The 16,302-nt window shown below is 42.4% G+C and overlaps 1 protein-coding gene across 4 annotated transcripts in view; it reads left to right on the top strand.

Annotated features, from left to right (window-relative positions):
• The window catches only part of LOC137632780 (phosphatidylinositol transfer protein alpha isoform-like), a 68,802-nt gene that overhangs the window by 12,304 nt on the left and 40,196 nt on the right, over window positions 1-16,302 (top strand). For 2 of the 4 annotated variants that reach the window (XM_068364864.1, XM_068364862.1), the window contains exons 2-5: window positions 9,705-9,735; window positions 9,996-10,159; window positions 12,941-13,040; window positions 13,663-13,740. In XM_068364864.1, the coding sequence (XP_068220965.1) occupies window positions 9,705-9,735; window positions 9,996-10,159; window positions 12,941-13,040; window positions 13,663-13,740 (373 nt within the window). The remainder of the gene's footprint in view (window positions 1-9,704; window positions 9,736-9,995; window positions 10,160-12,940; window positions 13,041-13,662; window positions 13,741-16,302) is intronic. The other 2 variants (XM_068364861.1, XM_068364863.1) reach the window with 1 other exon arrangement.

Here is a 16,302-nt window from a genome sequence, read left to right on the forward strand (position 1 = left end):
TTTGGCTGTTCAGACCCCCGACCACCGTCTCTTCTCGGACGCATCGGACACGGGCTGGGGTGCGACACTGGACGGACAGGAATGCTCGGGAACATGGAATCAGGAGCAAAGGACACTTCACATCTATTGCAAGGAGTTGTTGGCAGTTCATCTGGCCTTGATAAACTTCAAGTCCCTCCAGCTTAACAAGGTGGTGGAGGTGAACTCCGACTACACCACAGCCTTGGCTTTCATCTCCAAGCAGAGAGGGACTCATTCGAGGAAGTTGTTCAAGATCGCAAGGGACCTCCTCATTTGGTCAAAGATCGAAAGCTCACGCTGGTAACGAGGCTCATTCAGGGCGATATGAATGTCATGGCAGATCGCCTCAGCCGTAAGGGTCAGGTCTTCCCCACAGAGTGGACCCTTCACAAGAATGTTTGCAGCAGACTTTGGGCCCTGTGGGGTCTGCCAACCATAGTTCTATTCGCTACCTCGATGACCAAGAAGCTCCTCTTGTATTGTTCTCCAATTCCAGACCCAGCAGCAGTTCGCGTGGATGCCTTTCTGCTGGATTGGTCCCATCTCAACCTGTATGCATTCCCGCCGTTCAAGATTGTCAACAGGGTACTTCAGAAGTTCGCCTCTCACAAAGGGACACGGTTGACGTTGGTTGCTCCCCTCTGACCCGCGAGAGAAGGGTTCACCGAGGTACTGCAATGGCTGGTCGACGTTCCCAGGACTCTTCCTCCTAGAGTGGACCTTCTGCGTCAACCTCACGTAAAGAAGGTACACCCAAACCTCCACGCTCTTCGTCTGACTGCCTTCAGACTATCGAAAGTCTCTCAAGAACTAGAGGCTTTTCGAAGGAGGCAGCCAGAACGATTGCCAGAGCAAGGACGACATCCACTCTCAGAGTCTATCAGTCTTAATGGGAAGTCTTCCGAAGCTGGTGCAAGGCCAATGCAGTTTTCCTCAACCAGTACCACTGTAACCCAGATTGCTGACTTCCTGTTACATCTAAGGAACGTAAAATCCCTATCAGCTCCTACGATCAAGGGTTACAGAAGTATGTTGGCAGCGGTTTTCCGCCACAGAGGCTTGGATCTTTCCTCCAACAAAGATCTACAGGACCTCCTTAGGTCTTTTGAGACCTCAAAGGAACGTCGGTTGTCCACTCCAGGCTGGAATCTAGACGTGGTCCTAAGGTTCCTAATGTCATCAGGATTTGAACCGTTCCAATCAGCCTCTTTTAAGGACCTCACATTAGAAACTCTTTTCCTCGTGTGCTTAGCAACAGGTAAAAGAGTAAGTGAGATCCACGCCTTCAGCAGGAACATAGGTTTCACATCTGAAACGGCTACATGTTCCTTGCGGCTCGGTTTTTTTGGCTAGAACGAGCTTCCTTCCCGTCCTTGCCCTAAGTCGTTCGAGATCCCAAGCCTGTCCAACATGGTGGGGAACGAACTAGAGAGAGTACTTTGCCCTGTTAGAGCTCTTAAGTACTATTTAAGAAGGTCAAAACCATTACGAGGACAATCAGAAGCCTTATGGTGTGCTATCAAGAAGCCTTCTCTACCAATGTCTAAGAACTCAGTTTCTTACTACATCAGGCTTCTGATTAGAGAAGCAAATTCTCATCTGAAGGAAGAAGACCTTGCTTTGCTGAAGGTAAGGACACATGAAGTGAGAGCTGTGGCTACTTCAGTGGCCTTCAAACAGAACCGTTCTCTGCAGAGTGTTATGGATGCAACCTATTGGAGAAGCAAGTCAGTGTTCGCATCATTCTATCTCAAAGATGTCCAGTCTCTTTACGAGTACTGCTACACCCTGGGTCCATTCGTAGCAACGAATGCAGTAGTAGGCGAGGGCTCAGCCACTACATTCCCATAATTCCATAACTTTTTAACCTTTCTCTTGAATACTTTTTATGGGTTGTTCGGTCGGCTAAGAAGCCTTCCACATCCTTGTTGATTTGGCGGGTGGTCAATTCTTTCTTGAGAAGCGCCGAGGTTAAAGGTTGTGATGAGGTCCTTTAGTATGGGTTGCAGCCCTGTATACTTTAGCACCTTTGGGTTGATTCAGCCTCCAAGAGGAACGCTGCGCTCAGTAAGGAAGACGAACTTAAAAAAGAGACAGAGTAACGGTTCAATTCGACTTCCTTACCAGGTACTTATTATTTCATTGTTATTTGAGATAACTGTTATATGAAATATGGGATACTTAGCTATCCTTTAATCTTGTACACTGGTTTTCACCCACCCCCCTGGGTGTGAATCAGCTACATGATTATCGGGTAAGTTTAATATTGAAAAATGTTATTTTCATTAGTAAAATAAATTTTTGAATATACTTACCCGATAATCATGATTTAATTGACCCTCCCTTCCTCCCCATAGAGAACCAGTGGGACCGAGGAATAATTGAGGAGGTGTCAACAAGAAGTACTTGAGTACCTGGCCACAGGTGGCGCTGGTAAGAACACCCCCTTCTAGTATTGTGATAGCTGGCGTATCCCTCCATAGAATTCTGTCGGGCAACAGAGTTGACAGCTACATGATTATCGGGTAAGTATATTCAAAAATTTATTTTACTAATGAAAATAACATGTTTCACAAAACTCATCCCTTGATCCCCATGGACGTACCAGTACGTCCTTGCAAAAAAATGTTATAAAAATTTTTGTTTTTCATATTTTTGATAATTTTTTGAGAAATTCAGGCATTTTCCAAGAGAATGAGACCAACCTGACCTCTCTATGACAAAAATTAAGGCTGTTAGAGCAATTTAAAAAATATATACTGCAAAATGTGCTGGGGAAAGAATAACCCCCTGGGGGTTAAGGGTTGGAAATTTCCAAATAGCCTGGGGGTTAAAAGGTTAATAAAAATTTGAAATTAAGAATAGTCATGTATATTCTGCTATGAAAGGAAGTTAGAAATTTTTTTAGTTTGAAGTGTAACTGGAAAACATTGTTTTCTATAGACTAAGATTTACCTCTGTGATTTTTAGATATTTAACTTAGCCGGTGAATATATAGCTGCAACTCTGTTGCTCGACAGACAAACTCTACGGAAAAAACTCGCCAGCGATCGCTACACAGGTTGCGGGTGTGCCCAACAGCGCCATCTGTCGACCAGATACCCAGCTCTTATGTAAACAAAGACTCAATTTTCTCTCTGTCGACGTGTCGACAAGACGTACTTTACTCGCTGTTGCTAAACTGGAGTTTTTCACATCATATTGGTGAAGTACTATATTCTGGTTTTGAGCTTTCGCAATGCAGGTGTTTTATCTTCATCTTAAATCTTGAACTCGTTTTGGATAGATTTAATTATGGTGATAAAGAGAGTATGGACTTTCTTTCACTTTTAAATGGCCGATCCTTCCCTTAGACGGAAGTGTGTTTAGGCTTTTAGTAATTTTCTTATCACGTTATAAATTATTTATAGATTTTCCTCTATATATTTTATATCTCTCCGCCTTTATTAGGCCTCTTCGATTAACTTTCCATTTATTATAAACAATAAAAATAAATTTTAATGTTTTGTTTATATGCGACCTTTCCTGAGAGTAGGCGGTCCTAACTTGGAAACCGAAGTTAATCAACGTTGAGCCCTTTATATCGTAAATAGCTTTTAAAGAGCTAAGGATTTAAAACTTTTTAAATGTAATATTTTATGAAAGAATTTCTTTGATAGTCTTCGTACTGTTTTCAAAGATGAACTAACGTTTAGTTTATTTATGCTACGCAGTTGTTGACGTTCAGGACGTTCAACATGCGCTCTATCGTTACGATAGAGAGAGAGTGTATCACGGTTTCACTTTGCAGTAAGAGTAAATCGATTCTGACGTTTTGTTCATTCTTTCTTAGCTTAAATGTTTTAAATTCTATTTTAAAGGAACTTTTTATTTGAAAAACCTTTCAGTTTTTTCCTTTAGTCAAATAACATGTTTTTTTGACGAAATATAATTGGGCTCTTCTCTTAGGTGCGAAATCAAGAGAGAAAGAGAGAGAGAGATAGAGACGGAGGGAGAGAGAGGAGAGAAAACGTTCCGTTCAAGCGGGTAACGTTGTTCTCGTGTTACTCTCGTCCCTAGTCTCTGTACAGGGAGGAAGGATAAAACGTTTTTAGTTTTTTATTCTCGTCCCCAGGCTATGTGCGGTGAGAGATTGAAAACGTAGTTTATATGAACTAGTGTTTAGTCTCTTTCCCAGCCACTGAATTTTTTATCTTAAAATATGTTTTCTGTTTTTTGCTGGTATTAATGAGCTTGCATTATACGACTGATTTCGCAATTACTACCTTTTAATGAAGGGTAGAATTGCGTGTTTCAGGTAGAAATCAGTAAAAGTTTCGATTTCAGTGAAATAAGTGCAAAACAGAAAATCGAAGTGATAAAGTGATATGCGCAAAGTGTTACAGTGTTGCGTCCGAGGGTTCGTCTGTTCGTGCCTGTCGTTCACCTAGTCCGGGACCTCTTGCAAGATCCCAAGCCCAGGGGAGAAGTAATGTCGAACGACTTATGGGTTCGAGAGGCCTTGATCAACGAACAGACGTTTCCCTCTATGGTATCGGGTGTATCTTACCAAGATCTCCCCTACCATAAGACGAGAGACGTTTTTTTTCTCCTCGTCATCCGAAGGCTTTTCGCATAAGAAACCTGTCACAAGGTTTCGAAGCCCTTAAGCGAAAGTCAGTCCTTTCAGGACAGGTCCAGCGTCCTGGTTACAGCCATTAGGACAGCTCTGACCCTATGCAGTCATCGAATAACTGCTCGCCGCCTAACAAAAGCGTAACACAGACTCCGAGAGTCTTTTTTTGTTGGCAAAGTGTTGCGGTCACAGACGTTACCCTCGTCTCTTACCACAACCATTTCCGTTGATCCTTAATGGGTTGTATGGCAAGTCATGCAGAATATGCTTGCCTCCCTTATGGAAGACTATTCTGCCGATTTGTCCGTTGAGTCTAGCCGTTTATCTCATCGATATCCTGGCTTTCAGCCAACCTAACGTTCCTTTGTGCTTCCTGTTGACGTTGGCGTAGCTAAGTCACGTCAGTCAGGTTGTTTAGAACCACACTCGATGCGGTCTCGTGTGGATTTTCAGCCGCATTTGGACGTTAGGCCACTTGCTGATGCTCCTGTTGACGTTCAAGACGTTCGCTAACAATCGGAGTTGACTTGTTTTGACGCTGTGCGTCAACCTCCGCATTCTAGAGTTGTTTTGACTGCTCAGTCTAGGCAGTCAAAGCAGTCTCGAGTGGACGCTGTGCGTCCTCACGCACCTGTTGTGGTTGACAGTTCAGTTGTTGACAGTTCACAGACTGTCAAGCAGTTACATGACGTTGCGTTCTGGTCCGCTACTAATGCACCAGTGAGTGTGGACTCTGCTTGTAAAGCATTGCCACCACGGTAGGTCTCTCCCTTGCTTGAGACTCAGCTTTTATCGGACAAGGTTCCTGTAGATGAGGAAGTTGCTGTTCCCCCTCCTACTGATATTCCCTTGAGGACTCTGTCAGATGGAGAGGAGCCTAAAGCTGCTTAGCCCCCTATGGACTTTAATTAAATCATGATGATTTTTTTTAAGGATCTTTGTCCGGATCTTTTTGTAACTGCTGCTCCTCGTTCGCCTAAACGTCAGAGCTTACACTAGGCCTAGCTACTTCGAAGCCGTTGTTTTTTAAGCTAGTGCTCTCTCGCTCTCCTAGAGAGCTTTACGTTGGCTAGGCGACTGGTTTATCACCAGGAGGAGTTTGGGGGATACAGCCTTTGCTTTCCCTTCTTTTAAACTGGCTTATAGAGCGAGAGTCTGATATGACACGAGAGAAGTTCTCGGCTTGGGAGTTCATGCCTCTGCCCAGATAGACTTCTCAAATCTCGTAGACTCTCCCTGGCGCCTGGCCAGGAGACGCTCCAAGTTTTTTACAGGTCAACTTCACAGCTGTTTTCGAGCCTTTGAAGTTTTGCTGTACAATTATGTCATGCATAAACAAGGCTTTCAGGGATGGAAAGCGGTACCGCCTCAGTCGCTAACCCCGTCTGTTGCCGCACCTGCTCCAGTAGACCCTAAATGGGCTTTGCTGCAAGACATGCAGTCCAAGCTTGCGTCCTTGGTAGAGGACTTTAATGCGGAGAAGGTTGCTGCCGAACCTTCTGGCCAACAACCTTCCAACCGGTCGGTTGTGCGCCCTGTTGACGCTGAGGTAACCTTCTCGCGTCTGCCAGTTGAGGTGGTTCCTCCACTGATGCGACCCAGTGTGGGTTGCCAGCCGCACGTTGACGTTAAGCGACGCTCGGAGGTGGTTGTTGACGTTCAGGACGTTCAACAACCAGCAGAGGTGACTTGTTTTGACGCAGTGCGTCAACCTCAGCAACCCGGTTGGGTGTTGACTGCACAACCCAGACGGTCTAGACAGTCTCGGGTTGACGCTGTGCTTCCTCGCGCACCCATGGTTGTTGACAGTTCACAGAATGTGCAGCAGTTCCATGATGTTGCGTCCGGCTCCGTCACGCATGCACCAGTGCGACCGGACTCAGCGAGCCAGACGTTGCCCACTCCGTTGCCGTTTCCTCATCAGTTTTCGGATGAGGAACCCTCTGATGAGGACGTTGCTGAACAACAAGACGATCAGCCCCCAGAATAGATCAAGCCCTGCTATCCATCCAGAAGATGCTGAAGAAGGAACGCTGCTCAGTCAGGCTGTGGATGAGTCTGGTAGGGACGCTGTCATCCGTGGAACAATTTGTGTCACTAGGAAGACTACACCTCCGTCCTCTTCAATACCATCTAGCTTTTCACTGGAAAAAGGACAAGACGCTAGAAGCGGTCTCGATCCCGGTTTCCGAAAAGATAAAGTCTTGTCTGACTTGGTGGAAGGACAATATCAACCTAAGAGAGGGTCTTCCCCTGGCTGTTCAGACTCCCAACCGCGTTCTCTTCTCGGACGCATCGGACGTGGGCTGGGGCGCGACACTAGACGGTCGGGAATGCTCAGGACTGTGGAACTCGAGTCAGAGGAGCATGCATATCAACTGCAAGGAGCTGTTGGCAGTACATCTGGCCTTGAAAAGCTTCAAGTCTCTCCTTCGAGGCAAAGTGGTGGAAGTTAACTCGGACAACACCACGGCCTTGGCGTACATCTCCAAACAAGGAGGTACCCACTCACTGACGTTGTACGAGATCGCAAGGGACCTGCTCATCTGGTCAAAAGGTCAAGACATCTCCCTAGTAACGAGGTTCATCCAAGGCGACTTGAACGTCATAGCAGATTGTCTCAGTCGGAAAGGGCAAGTAATTCCAACCGAATGGACCCTCCACAAGGATGTGTGCAAGAGATTTTGGGCCACTTGGGGTAAACCATCCATAGATCTCTTTGCAACCTCGCTGACCAAGAGGCTTCCTATCTATTGCTCTCCAGTCCCGGACCCAGCAGCAATACATATAGATGCTTTCCTCCTAGATTGGTCACATCTGGATCTCTACGCATTCCCACCGTTCAAGATTGTCAACAAGGTACTGCAGAAGTTCGCCTCTCACGAAGGGACAAGGTTGACGTTAGTTGCTTCCCTCTGGCCCGCGAGAGAATGGTTCACCGAGATACTTCGATGGTTAGTAGACGTTCCCAGAAGTCTTCCTCTAAGGGTAGACCTTCTACGTCAGCCACACGTAAAGAAGGTACTCCAAAGCCTCCACGCTCTTCGTCTGACTGCCTTCAGACTATCGAAAGACTCTCGAGAGCTAGAGGCTTTTCGAAGGAAGCAGCCAGTGCGATTGCTAGAGCAAGGAGAGCGTCTTCCATTAGAGTCTACCAATCGAAGTGGGAAGTCTTCCGAGACTGGTGCAAGTCAGTTTCTGTATCCTCGACCAGTACCTCTGTAGCTCAAATAGCTGATTTTCTCTTATACCTGAGAAAAGGACGATCCCTTTCAGCTCCCACTATCAAGGGCTACAGAAGCATGTTGGCATCGGTCTTCCGGCATAGAGGCTTAGATCTTTCCAAACATAAAGATCTGCAAGACCTCCTTAAGTCTTTTGAGACCACCAAGGAGCGTCGTTTGGCTACCCCTGGATGGAATTTAGACGTGGTACTAAGATTCCTCATGTCAGACAGGTTGGAGCCGTTACAATCAGCCTCCCTGAAAGATCTCACTCTTAAGACTCTTTTCCTGGTATGCTTAGCCTCGGCTAAAAGAGTCAGTGAGATTCATGCCTTCAGCAAGAACATCGGATTTTTGTCGGAAAAAGCCACTTGTTCGCTGCAACTTGGTTTTCTAGCCAAAAATGAGCTGCCTTCTCGGCCTTGGCCTAAATCTTTCGATATTCCCAGCTTATCGGAGATCGTAGGCAATGAACTAGAAAGAGTCTTATGCCCTGTTAGAGTTCTTAAGTTCTATTTAAACCGTACTAAACCTTTACGAGGCCAATCTGAAGCTTTATGGTGTTCAGTTAAGAAACCATCCTTGCCTATGTCAAAGAATGCTTGGTCAGACTTTATCAGATTGTTAATACGAGAAGCTCATTCACATCTGAGTGAGGAAGACCGAACTTTGCTTAAGGTGAAGACGCACGAAGTTAGAGCTGTAACAACTTCCGTGGCCTTTAAGCAAAATATATCTCTGCAAAGCATAATGGACGCAACCTAGTGGAGAAGCAAGTCAGTGTTCGCGTCATTTTACTTGAAAGATGTCCAGTCTCTTTACGAGAACTGCTACACACTGGGACCATTCGTAACAGCGAGTGCAGTAGTGGGTGAGGGCTCAACCACTACAATTCCCTAATTCCTTATCCTTTTAATCTGTCTCTTGAAATGTTGTTTTTTTATGGGTTGTCCGGAAGGCTAAGAAGCCTTTCGCATCCTGGTTGATTTGGCGGGTGGTCAAAGTCATTTCTTGAGAGCGCCTAGATTAGGGGTTTGATGAGGTCCTGTTGTATGGGTTGCAACCCTTGATACTTCAGCTCCTAGGGGTCGATCAGCATCCTAAGAGGATCGCGAGGCTCCGTAAGGAAGACGTACTTAAAAGGCAGAGTAATTGTTCAAGTCGACTTCCTTACCAGGTACCTATTTATTTTTTTTTTGTTATTCTGATAACTTCTAAAATGAAATAAAAAACTCTTAGCTCATAAAATGTAAACATATATTACTGGTCTCTACCCACCATCCTGGGTGTGAATCAGCTATATATTCACCGGCTAAGTTAAATATTTAAAAATGATATTTTAATTATAAAATAAATTTTTGAATATACTTACCCGGTGAATATATAAATTAAATGACCCTCCCTTCCTCCCCAATAGAGACGCAGTGGGACGAGGAGAAAATTGAGTCTTTGTTTACATAAGAGTTGGGTATCTGGTCGACAGATGGCGCTGTTGGGCACACCCGCAACCTGTGTAGCGATCGCTGGCGAGTTTTTTCCGTAGAGTTTGTCTGTCGAGCAACAGAGTTGCAGCTATATATTCACCGGGTAAGTATATTCAAAAATTTATTTTATTATCAAAATAACATTTTAAAAAAAATATACTGCAAAATGTGCTGGGAAAAAAATAATCCCTTGGGGGTTAAGGGTTGGAAATTTCCAAATAGCCTGGGGGTAAAAGGGTTAAGAATAGTCATGTATATTCTGCTATGAAAGGAAGTTAGAAGTTTTTTTAGTTTGAAGTTTAACTGGAAAACATTGTTTTCTATAGACTAAGATTTACCTCTGTGATTTTTCTTTTCCAGCCGGGTCGTTTTGCCACTCACAGTTGAGGAGGTAAGCTATGAAGCATAGAAAAGTATTTGAAGTAAACACCTCATGAAGACCATGCGATATCATTCACTATTCTCATAGTTAATGTAGCCTATGTAGGTCTTAGCTTGTTTCCATTTAGTCTGCCATTTCGTGTTTTGTGTATCTTAATGTTTTACATGTATAGTATTGTGAATGAATTAGATTTAGTACTGCTTTATATGAAAAATATTTAGTTATACTCTACGTACACTGTACTGTATCCTGTTTTTGTACCCTTCCAGTACCAAGTGGCACAGCTTTATAGTGTAGCAGAGGCAAGTAAAAATGAAACTGGTGGCGGAGAGGGTGTTGAGGTTCTCAAGAATGAACCTTTTGAAAATTATCCCCTTTTAGGGGAAAGATATAGTAAAGGACAATACACATATAAAATATACCATCTTAAAAGGTAAGTTCTTAACGTTGTCAGGTCTACACTATTTTTTTTTTTCCAAACTACCAAACTCCTTTGAGATTCTAATGTTGTCATTTGAAGTCATGCAAATGTTGTTCCTTGAGGTTTTAATGGTCACTTGCCGCATCCATGGAAAATTTCAGGCTTTATATTTTATCATTGTTTGATAACCTACAAGTAAATTTACCTTCATTCATCTTCAAAAGGAGACAATAGATAGCATTGTAAGATGAAAAATGATTTTATAGCAAGAAATAAAAGAAAAGTATTGATATATTCATAAGCAATCTGAGAGATTTGTCTCGGATGAGTTTTAGAATCTCTCTGGATCTGTGTAATATTGTCCAGACTTTAGACTTAAGATAACTAAACTGAAATTATTGCATTATTGTACCTTTAGTTATGAACTGAGTGAAATCAGTTTAACTATATGCTAGTCTATAATCTTTTGAAACAGGAAATAAAAAGCCACTGCATTATATCTTTTTATTTTATGTTAATAATGGGTCTGTCATTATAATTTGTGGTGCAGTTATGCACAATGCACTTTCTATCTTAATGTTTAACATAAAAAAATTTTTTTTAACATAAACCTTTTTTCCCATTAAGCATTAGATTGTTTTCAAGAAGTACAAACTGTTATTTCATTGATTCCCTCCATTTGTGTCTTGCTTGAGGTAATTTATCTCAATGAATCTTCCTGATGATGAGTATTATTGTCCTCAGATAGGGACAACCCCATCCCTTAAAGCTTTTGTGGACATTTTTCTCTCCCTTTTCATTCATTAAACCTGTGTAACGCTCCACAATCATATGAGGTTGCCGTCCTTGTAAATGCTTGGCTGCCCTCGTTTTCCTCAGATTATTTTCTGGTCGTCAGCAGCACCAACACTTCCCCTAAGCAACTCTTGTGTTTTATGTTTGTTTCACAGTGTCATAGTGGTTTGTTTGAGGTGTTTAGTAGTCATGATTGTCAGGTATGTCACTAATATTTTAAGTTTGTGAGAGTGTTTACTGTATTTATAAAGTGGAAAAGCTTTTCAAAATCTTCGACCCTCCCATAGTGTACTGTGCTTGGATAACATTCCCTCTAAAGAGGATGAATTTAAGTAGTGTAGGGATAATTCGGAGTACGTGATAGAGTTATCTTAATTCTGGGAAATTTAAGCGAGGTTAAGAAGCTAAACATGGCAACAGGGGTAGTCTTGCTTTCTGTAATGCATAGAGGTTAAGTGACACTACGAATGGATGGTCCAGGCAGTGTAGTATCAGGAATGTGGTAAAGTATACCCACACCTGGAGTTGTTTCCCCTCTCTCGATGATGTTTAACAGTTTTAGGGTTGATGTCTATTAAGACCATTTTTATGGCTTTCTGAAGTGATTAAGATGTCATATGGGTGTGACAAAGTAGGCCATCTTCTTAACTGGGTAAAAGCATGCATAGTAGGTGGAATTGCCCGTCCCTCATTTTCAGGAAGAATGACTTAGTGGGTCGGGTATTGAGGGCATTTTTCTGGTATTACCGCACCTTTTCCTCTTTGTACTTGAAGAATACTGACCAGCAGACTTTAGGTACACTGTACTAGGGTATGTTGGGCTGCAGAACACCCAACTTGTTGAGCATCGTCATGTTATTGAGTAACTCCCTTTCAATCTAAATCAGGATCATAACTAGAGTATGGCATAGCATGTAGAGGGACATATTTGAAGTTATACTTTATACTATACATTTTAATATTGGATATATTTTAATATTGTTTCACTGTAGCTGATGACTAATGTTCATTAGAAAATGAGGAACATAGTGCTTTCCCAACAAAATTATAAAGGTGAGATGAAGTCTTGGGCAAAGGCCTAAACACTCAAACTTGAATGAGAAACCCAATTTCAGATGGCAGGGGGAAACCTTTATGACGTATGAGGCAAGGGACTGCCAGTGTCATGGATCCTTGCTTTCATTTCGGTGCTCATCCCCAATGCATGCTTCATCCTCAGGGAAGCACCTGAATCCTTCATCTCCAGACAACCGACAAAGCGGGAACTACTCACTTGGTTTAGCCCATCAGTTGAGATTGTGCCAGGTTGTGATGCATGTAGCTAACATGTGAGAGTTGAGGTGCCAGTGGTGGACAGTGTTCCTTGGCTACCCTATAAGGATGTGAATGCCTCGTAATGTAAAAGACTCGTAGCTGTGATAACCATTACTATGGTCTTTTTTAAGATCACTATCTATATTAAAGTAATGTTGTATGTATTAAACTAGGGTAAGAGTGTAGTTCATCTGTCAGACTGGCAAAGTTGCCTCAGCTCTTCATGTCACTATTTGCTACTGATACTACTGCTCTTCCCTTTCGAGTCCCTTGGTATGTTAATTGAGAATCAAAATTTTCTCGATACTGTTGTTGATCTTCCCTCATCTAGAGTGAGTTATGTTAGGTGGATACTGTGATACAGTGATGTTATCTCACTTATTAGGAAGTGCAGCTTGACTTTTGCATTTGAAACATCAGCCTATTATTATTAACATTTTAGAGGGAAATTAGGTACAAACTATTTGAGAATTTAATGGTCCTTCCACCATTACTTCCTCTTTTAAGTATTTGGTCTTTAGGTATTAAATTCAGGAATACTGCACAGTGTTTGGGCATTTCATGTTCCATTTATACTCTCCCAATTAAACATAACTGAAATGATTGATGATTGAATTTGTTTTTATGGTTCAGCCAGACAAACACTAAAGATTTCTAAAAAAATCTTTTTATTGTATATTTCAGCAAAGTGCCATCTTTCATTCGATTATTAGCACCGGAGGGTTCATTGGAGGTTCATGAAGAAGCCTGGAATGCATACCCTTATTGTAGGACCATTATTACGGTTAGTAGGGCAAGATCTTTGTTGATCCACTAAGATATTTTGTGTTTGTTATTAGTGTTGCTAAAATGTCATATCCAATACAGTACAGTAGACTTTAACCGAAATGTATGTAGTTTTAGAATATCTGAACAGTGATTTGGTTGAAATGATTTTTAGATTGGCATTTTAGAGTGACTAGTAATTTTCAAATTGATATTATACCTAAGAATTAAATATAGTTTAATGTTATTAAATGGTATGTCTTTTGTCTTACCACCAGAGTTGTCTTGGATTGATAATCATGTTTTGGGTATTTAATTTTTTGTGCTGCAGTTATGTTTTTTCATCCATGGTTTTAATAAATGCATGCTATTGGGCAGAGCATATATTAGAATGTATGTGAAAGATTGGGTCAATGTAGATTAACAGTCATTACATACAGAGCTTTATTTCTGTGAAAAGAATTTGGTTAAACATTGAAGCTAACTTTTAGATGTTTACAGTAAAGTATTGGTATATTAACTTGGCTGTTTGTAGCTTTTATCATCCACAGTATCTAAATTGTGTCCTAATACATTTGTTGAAGTGAAATGAAGATGTTTGTTGAGGTAGGAAACAGTCATAATCAAGAGTTACCTTTCAGAACCCTGGATACATGAAAGAAGCATTTTGCATCTCTGTAGAGACCCTTCATGCTCCTGGAGAGGGTGATATGGAGAATGTGAGTGACTCCCCAAATTTGAAATGCAGCATGACATGACTCCGCTGTTCCTCAATTTTATTTTCCTTTTCAGCTGTTTAACCAGTGTGTGGTACGATAAACTTTCTCTGCAGACCTTGTGTACATAACTCACTTTTAACTGCTCAGAAAATTTCTATTTTTTATTCATAACTATATACTTTAAAGCAGTTAGTCGTATGGATGTACGTCTTGGTTAAAGTGGATGAGTATTTTTATCATTTGTCATCATAGCCCTAATCTTAGTCATTTATTTTACAATTAAATTTGACAATGACTTACACATAAATATCATGTCATTAAATATTTAGATGCTTATCTTGTTTGATACTTATGTCACTAGTAGTGTACATTATATATCCTTTGCTTTTGTTTGATGATTTTAGCTTTACTTTGCACTACTGTAGACTTAATTTTTACAGATTACAGAAATTGTTTTATGTGAAGTACAGTATAGTCTTTATGTAAAGTATTTAGCACTAACCTTTTGTCATTTGTTGAAGTTTATGTGCAGACTACACAGTGAGCTTATGCTAATCATTGATCAATGATTTACTCCGACATGAAATTAAACCCTCCTTCTTCATGTAGAAGATAGATTCAGCACAAACCGGTGTTCAGGCCATAAAATCTTTGAGCAAGGTGGCAACCAACCTCCTGGCAGAAGCGGGCAGGTGGTGGTGGTAGCAGGAGACACTCACTATTACCTGTACACTCAGTAGCTCAACGACTATTGATTTGGCCTTCATAGAGAGCAGGCGTACTTTACTGCCTCTCCATTTTCTGTTCACCGGCTGTTCTAACTTTCTAATTTAGGTGTGACTGCGCTTTTCTTCAAGAAAGCAGCATACGGTTTTGCCTGGGCACAACCAATCTTGCTCATGTGTTCTGGTCTCCCTTAGAGACAGACCTTCATCAGCTTTGCCCGTCGTGCAAAGGACACTCCTGCAAACAGGAGAGGAGTCTCCCTTCGGCGATTGTTGGGAGTGGATATCCTCCCAGTTGGAATGGTTTTGCCGAAAGAGAAAGAAGTCAAAAATGGATTCTTTGCCCTCAAGCTCTACCTTAAAAGCCAAGAAACCCAGACTTCTTCCTCTCTCCGTGGGGAGTCCCCCTCCTGCCTCTGCTCATTGTCACCTTCTCCAGAGGAACAAGCAAGAGGCATCTGCCTTTGACCTCCAAATGACTTATGGGTATGAAAGGGGTTGCTTTCCCTAGAGCAATAAGGGTGGAAAGACTCGCGATTGCGCCCTTCAAGCAACCTCATGGGTGGTACTGTCAGCATTCCAGCTGAGACCGAAGATCTCTCGAACCCTGCCAAAAAGTAGGTCTTCCAAGACATCATCCTATTTGGTACTAGGGCAATAAAGTTCTTGGCCCATAATGCAGCCAACCAGTGGGCCAACTTGGTCTTGAAGACATGAGATTCTGTCATCTCAAAGTTCCTGAGACAGTTGCTAAAGAAGGAAGACCTACTCTGTAACTCATCTCTTAACACCCAGTCCTTGTTCCCAGTGGACAATTTTGATGCAGTTATGGAGAAATGGAGGAAGGTGATCCAGGACTCTACTCCTTAGGGCTGTAATATTCTGACCCTCCTTTTTTGACACCAATTGTGCCAAGAGCTCCTGCCACGCAGAGACTGGCACACAGGTATTTCCCTGATCCTTCCAGGAAGAGCAACCCTTTCAGGGAAAAGGGCAGCAAGGAAGGGAAGGTAGAGCATCTAGACATGGACAGCCCACCCCCCAGATACCACCGGTGTGGTGGGATGCCTGAGATGCAGGTGGCAGTGTTGCGAGTGCCATGGTGCTGAACCCTGGACAGTAAGTATCGTTCAAGTAGTGTACATGTTCAGTTCATCAGCTCTCCCCCTCCCCTGATTCGTTGCCCATCAAGTCCATCATCTTAAACCCAGGGATCAGCGAAGGACATCACCCTTTGGGCTGAATTCCAAATTATGATAGGGAAGGGTCCGCTCTAAGAGGTTGCAGACAAGTCCCAAAGTTTATTCAGTCGACTCTTTCTTGTTGATAAGGCATCTGGAGGCTGAAGACCAGTTATAGACCTCTCAGCCCTAAACAAGTTTATCCTTCAAGTTCTGTTCAAAATAGAGATGACAGGCAATCACACCAGGGGACTTCATGATCATGGTGGACTTGACGAAGTTGATGGATGCGTACCTCCAGGTCCCGATCCATCCTGGGTCAAGGAAGTACCTAAGATTCCATCTGCTGTGCTTCGGCTATCTCATTTTAACTAGACTGCGTGTTAGCCATTAGCATGCAACCCACAATTATGTAATGAAGAGTGGTGAAGGGAAACAGGCCCCTCTCTGTAATACCTGTCAAATGACAATAGATATCAAACATAATTTAGTCGATTGTCCTGTTTTTAATCTTCAGAGGAGGACACATTTTCTCTAGGACAACCTTTTAAAAGATATACTGGGGGAAAATTGTAATACCCTGAACTTGAAAAAATTTATACATTATCCACTGGTCCACTTAGTCCTCAGTTGTCGCCTCCGCACCCGGTCACTGC

This window comes from Palaemon carinicauda, chromosome 42, assembly GCF_036898095.1.
Source record: "Palaemon carinicauda isolate YSFRI2023 chromosome 42, ASM3689809v2, whole genome shotgun sequence".
NCBI classification, from domain to species: domain Eukaryota; kingdom Metazoa; phylum Arthropoda; class Malacostraca; order Decapoda; family Palaemonidae; genus Palaemon; species Palaemon carinicauda.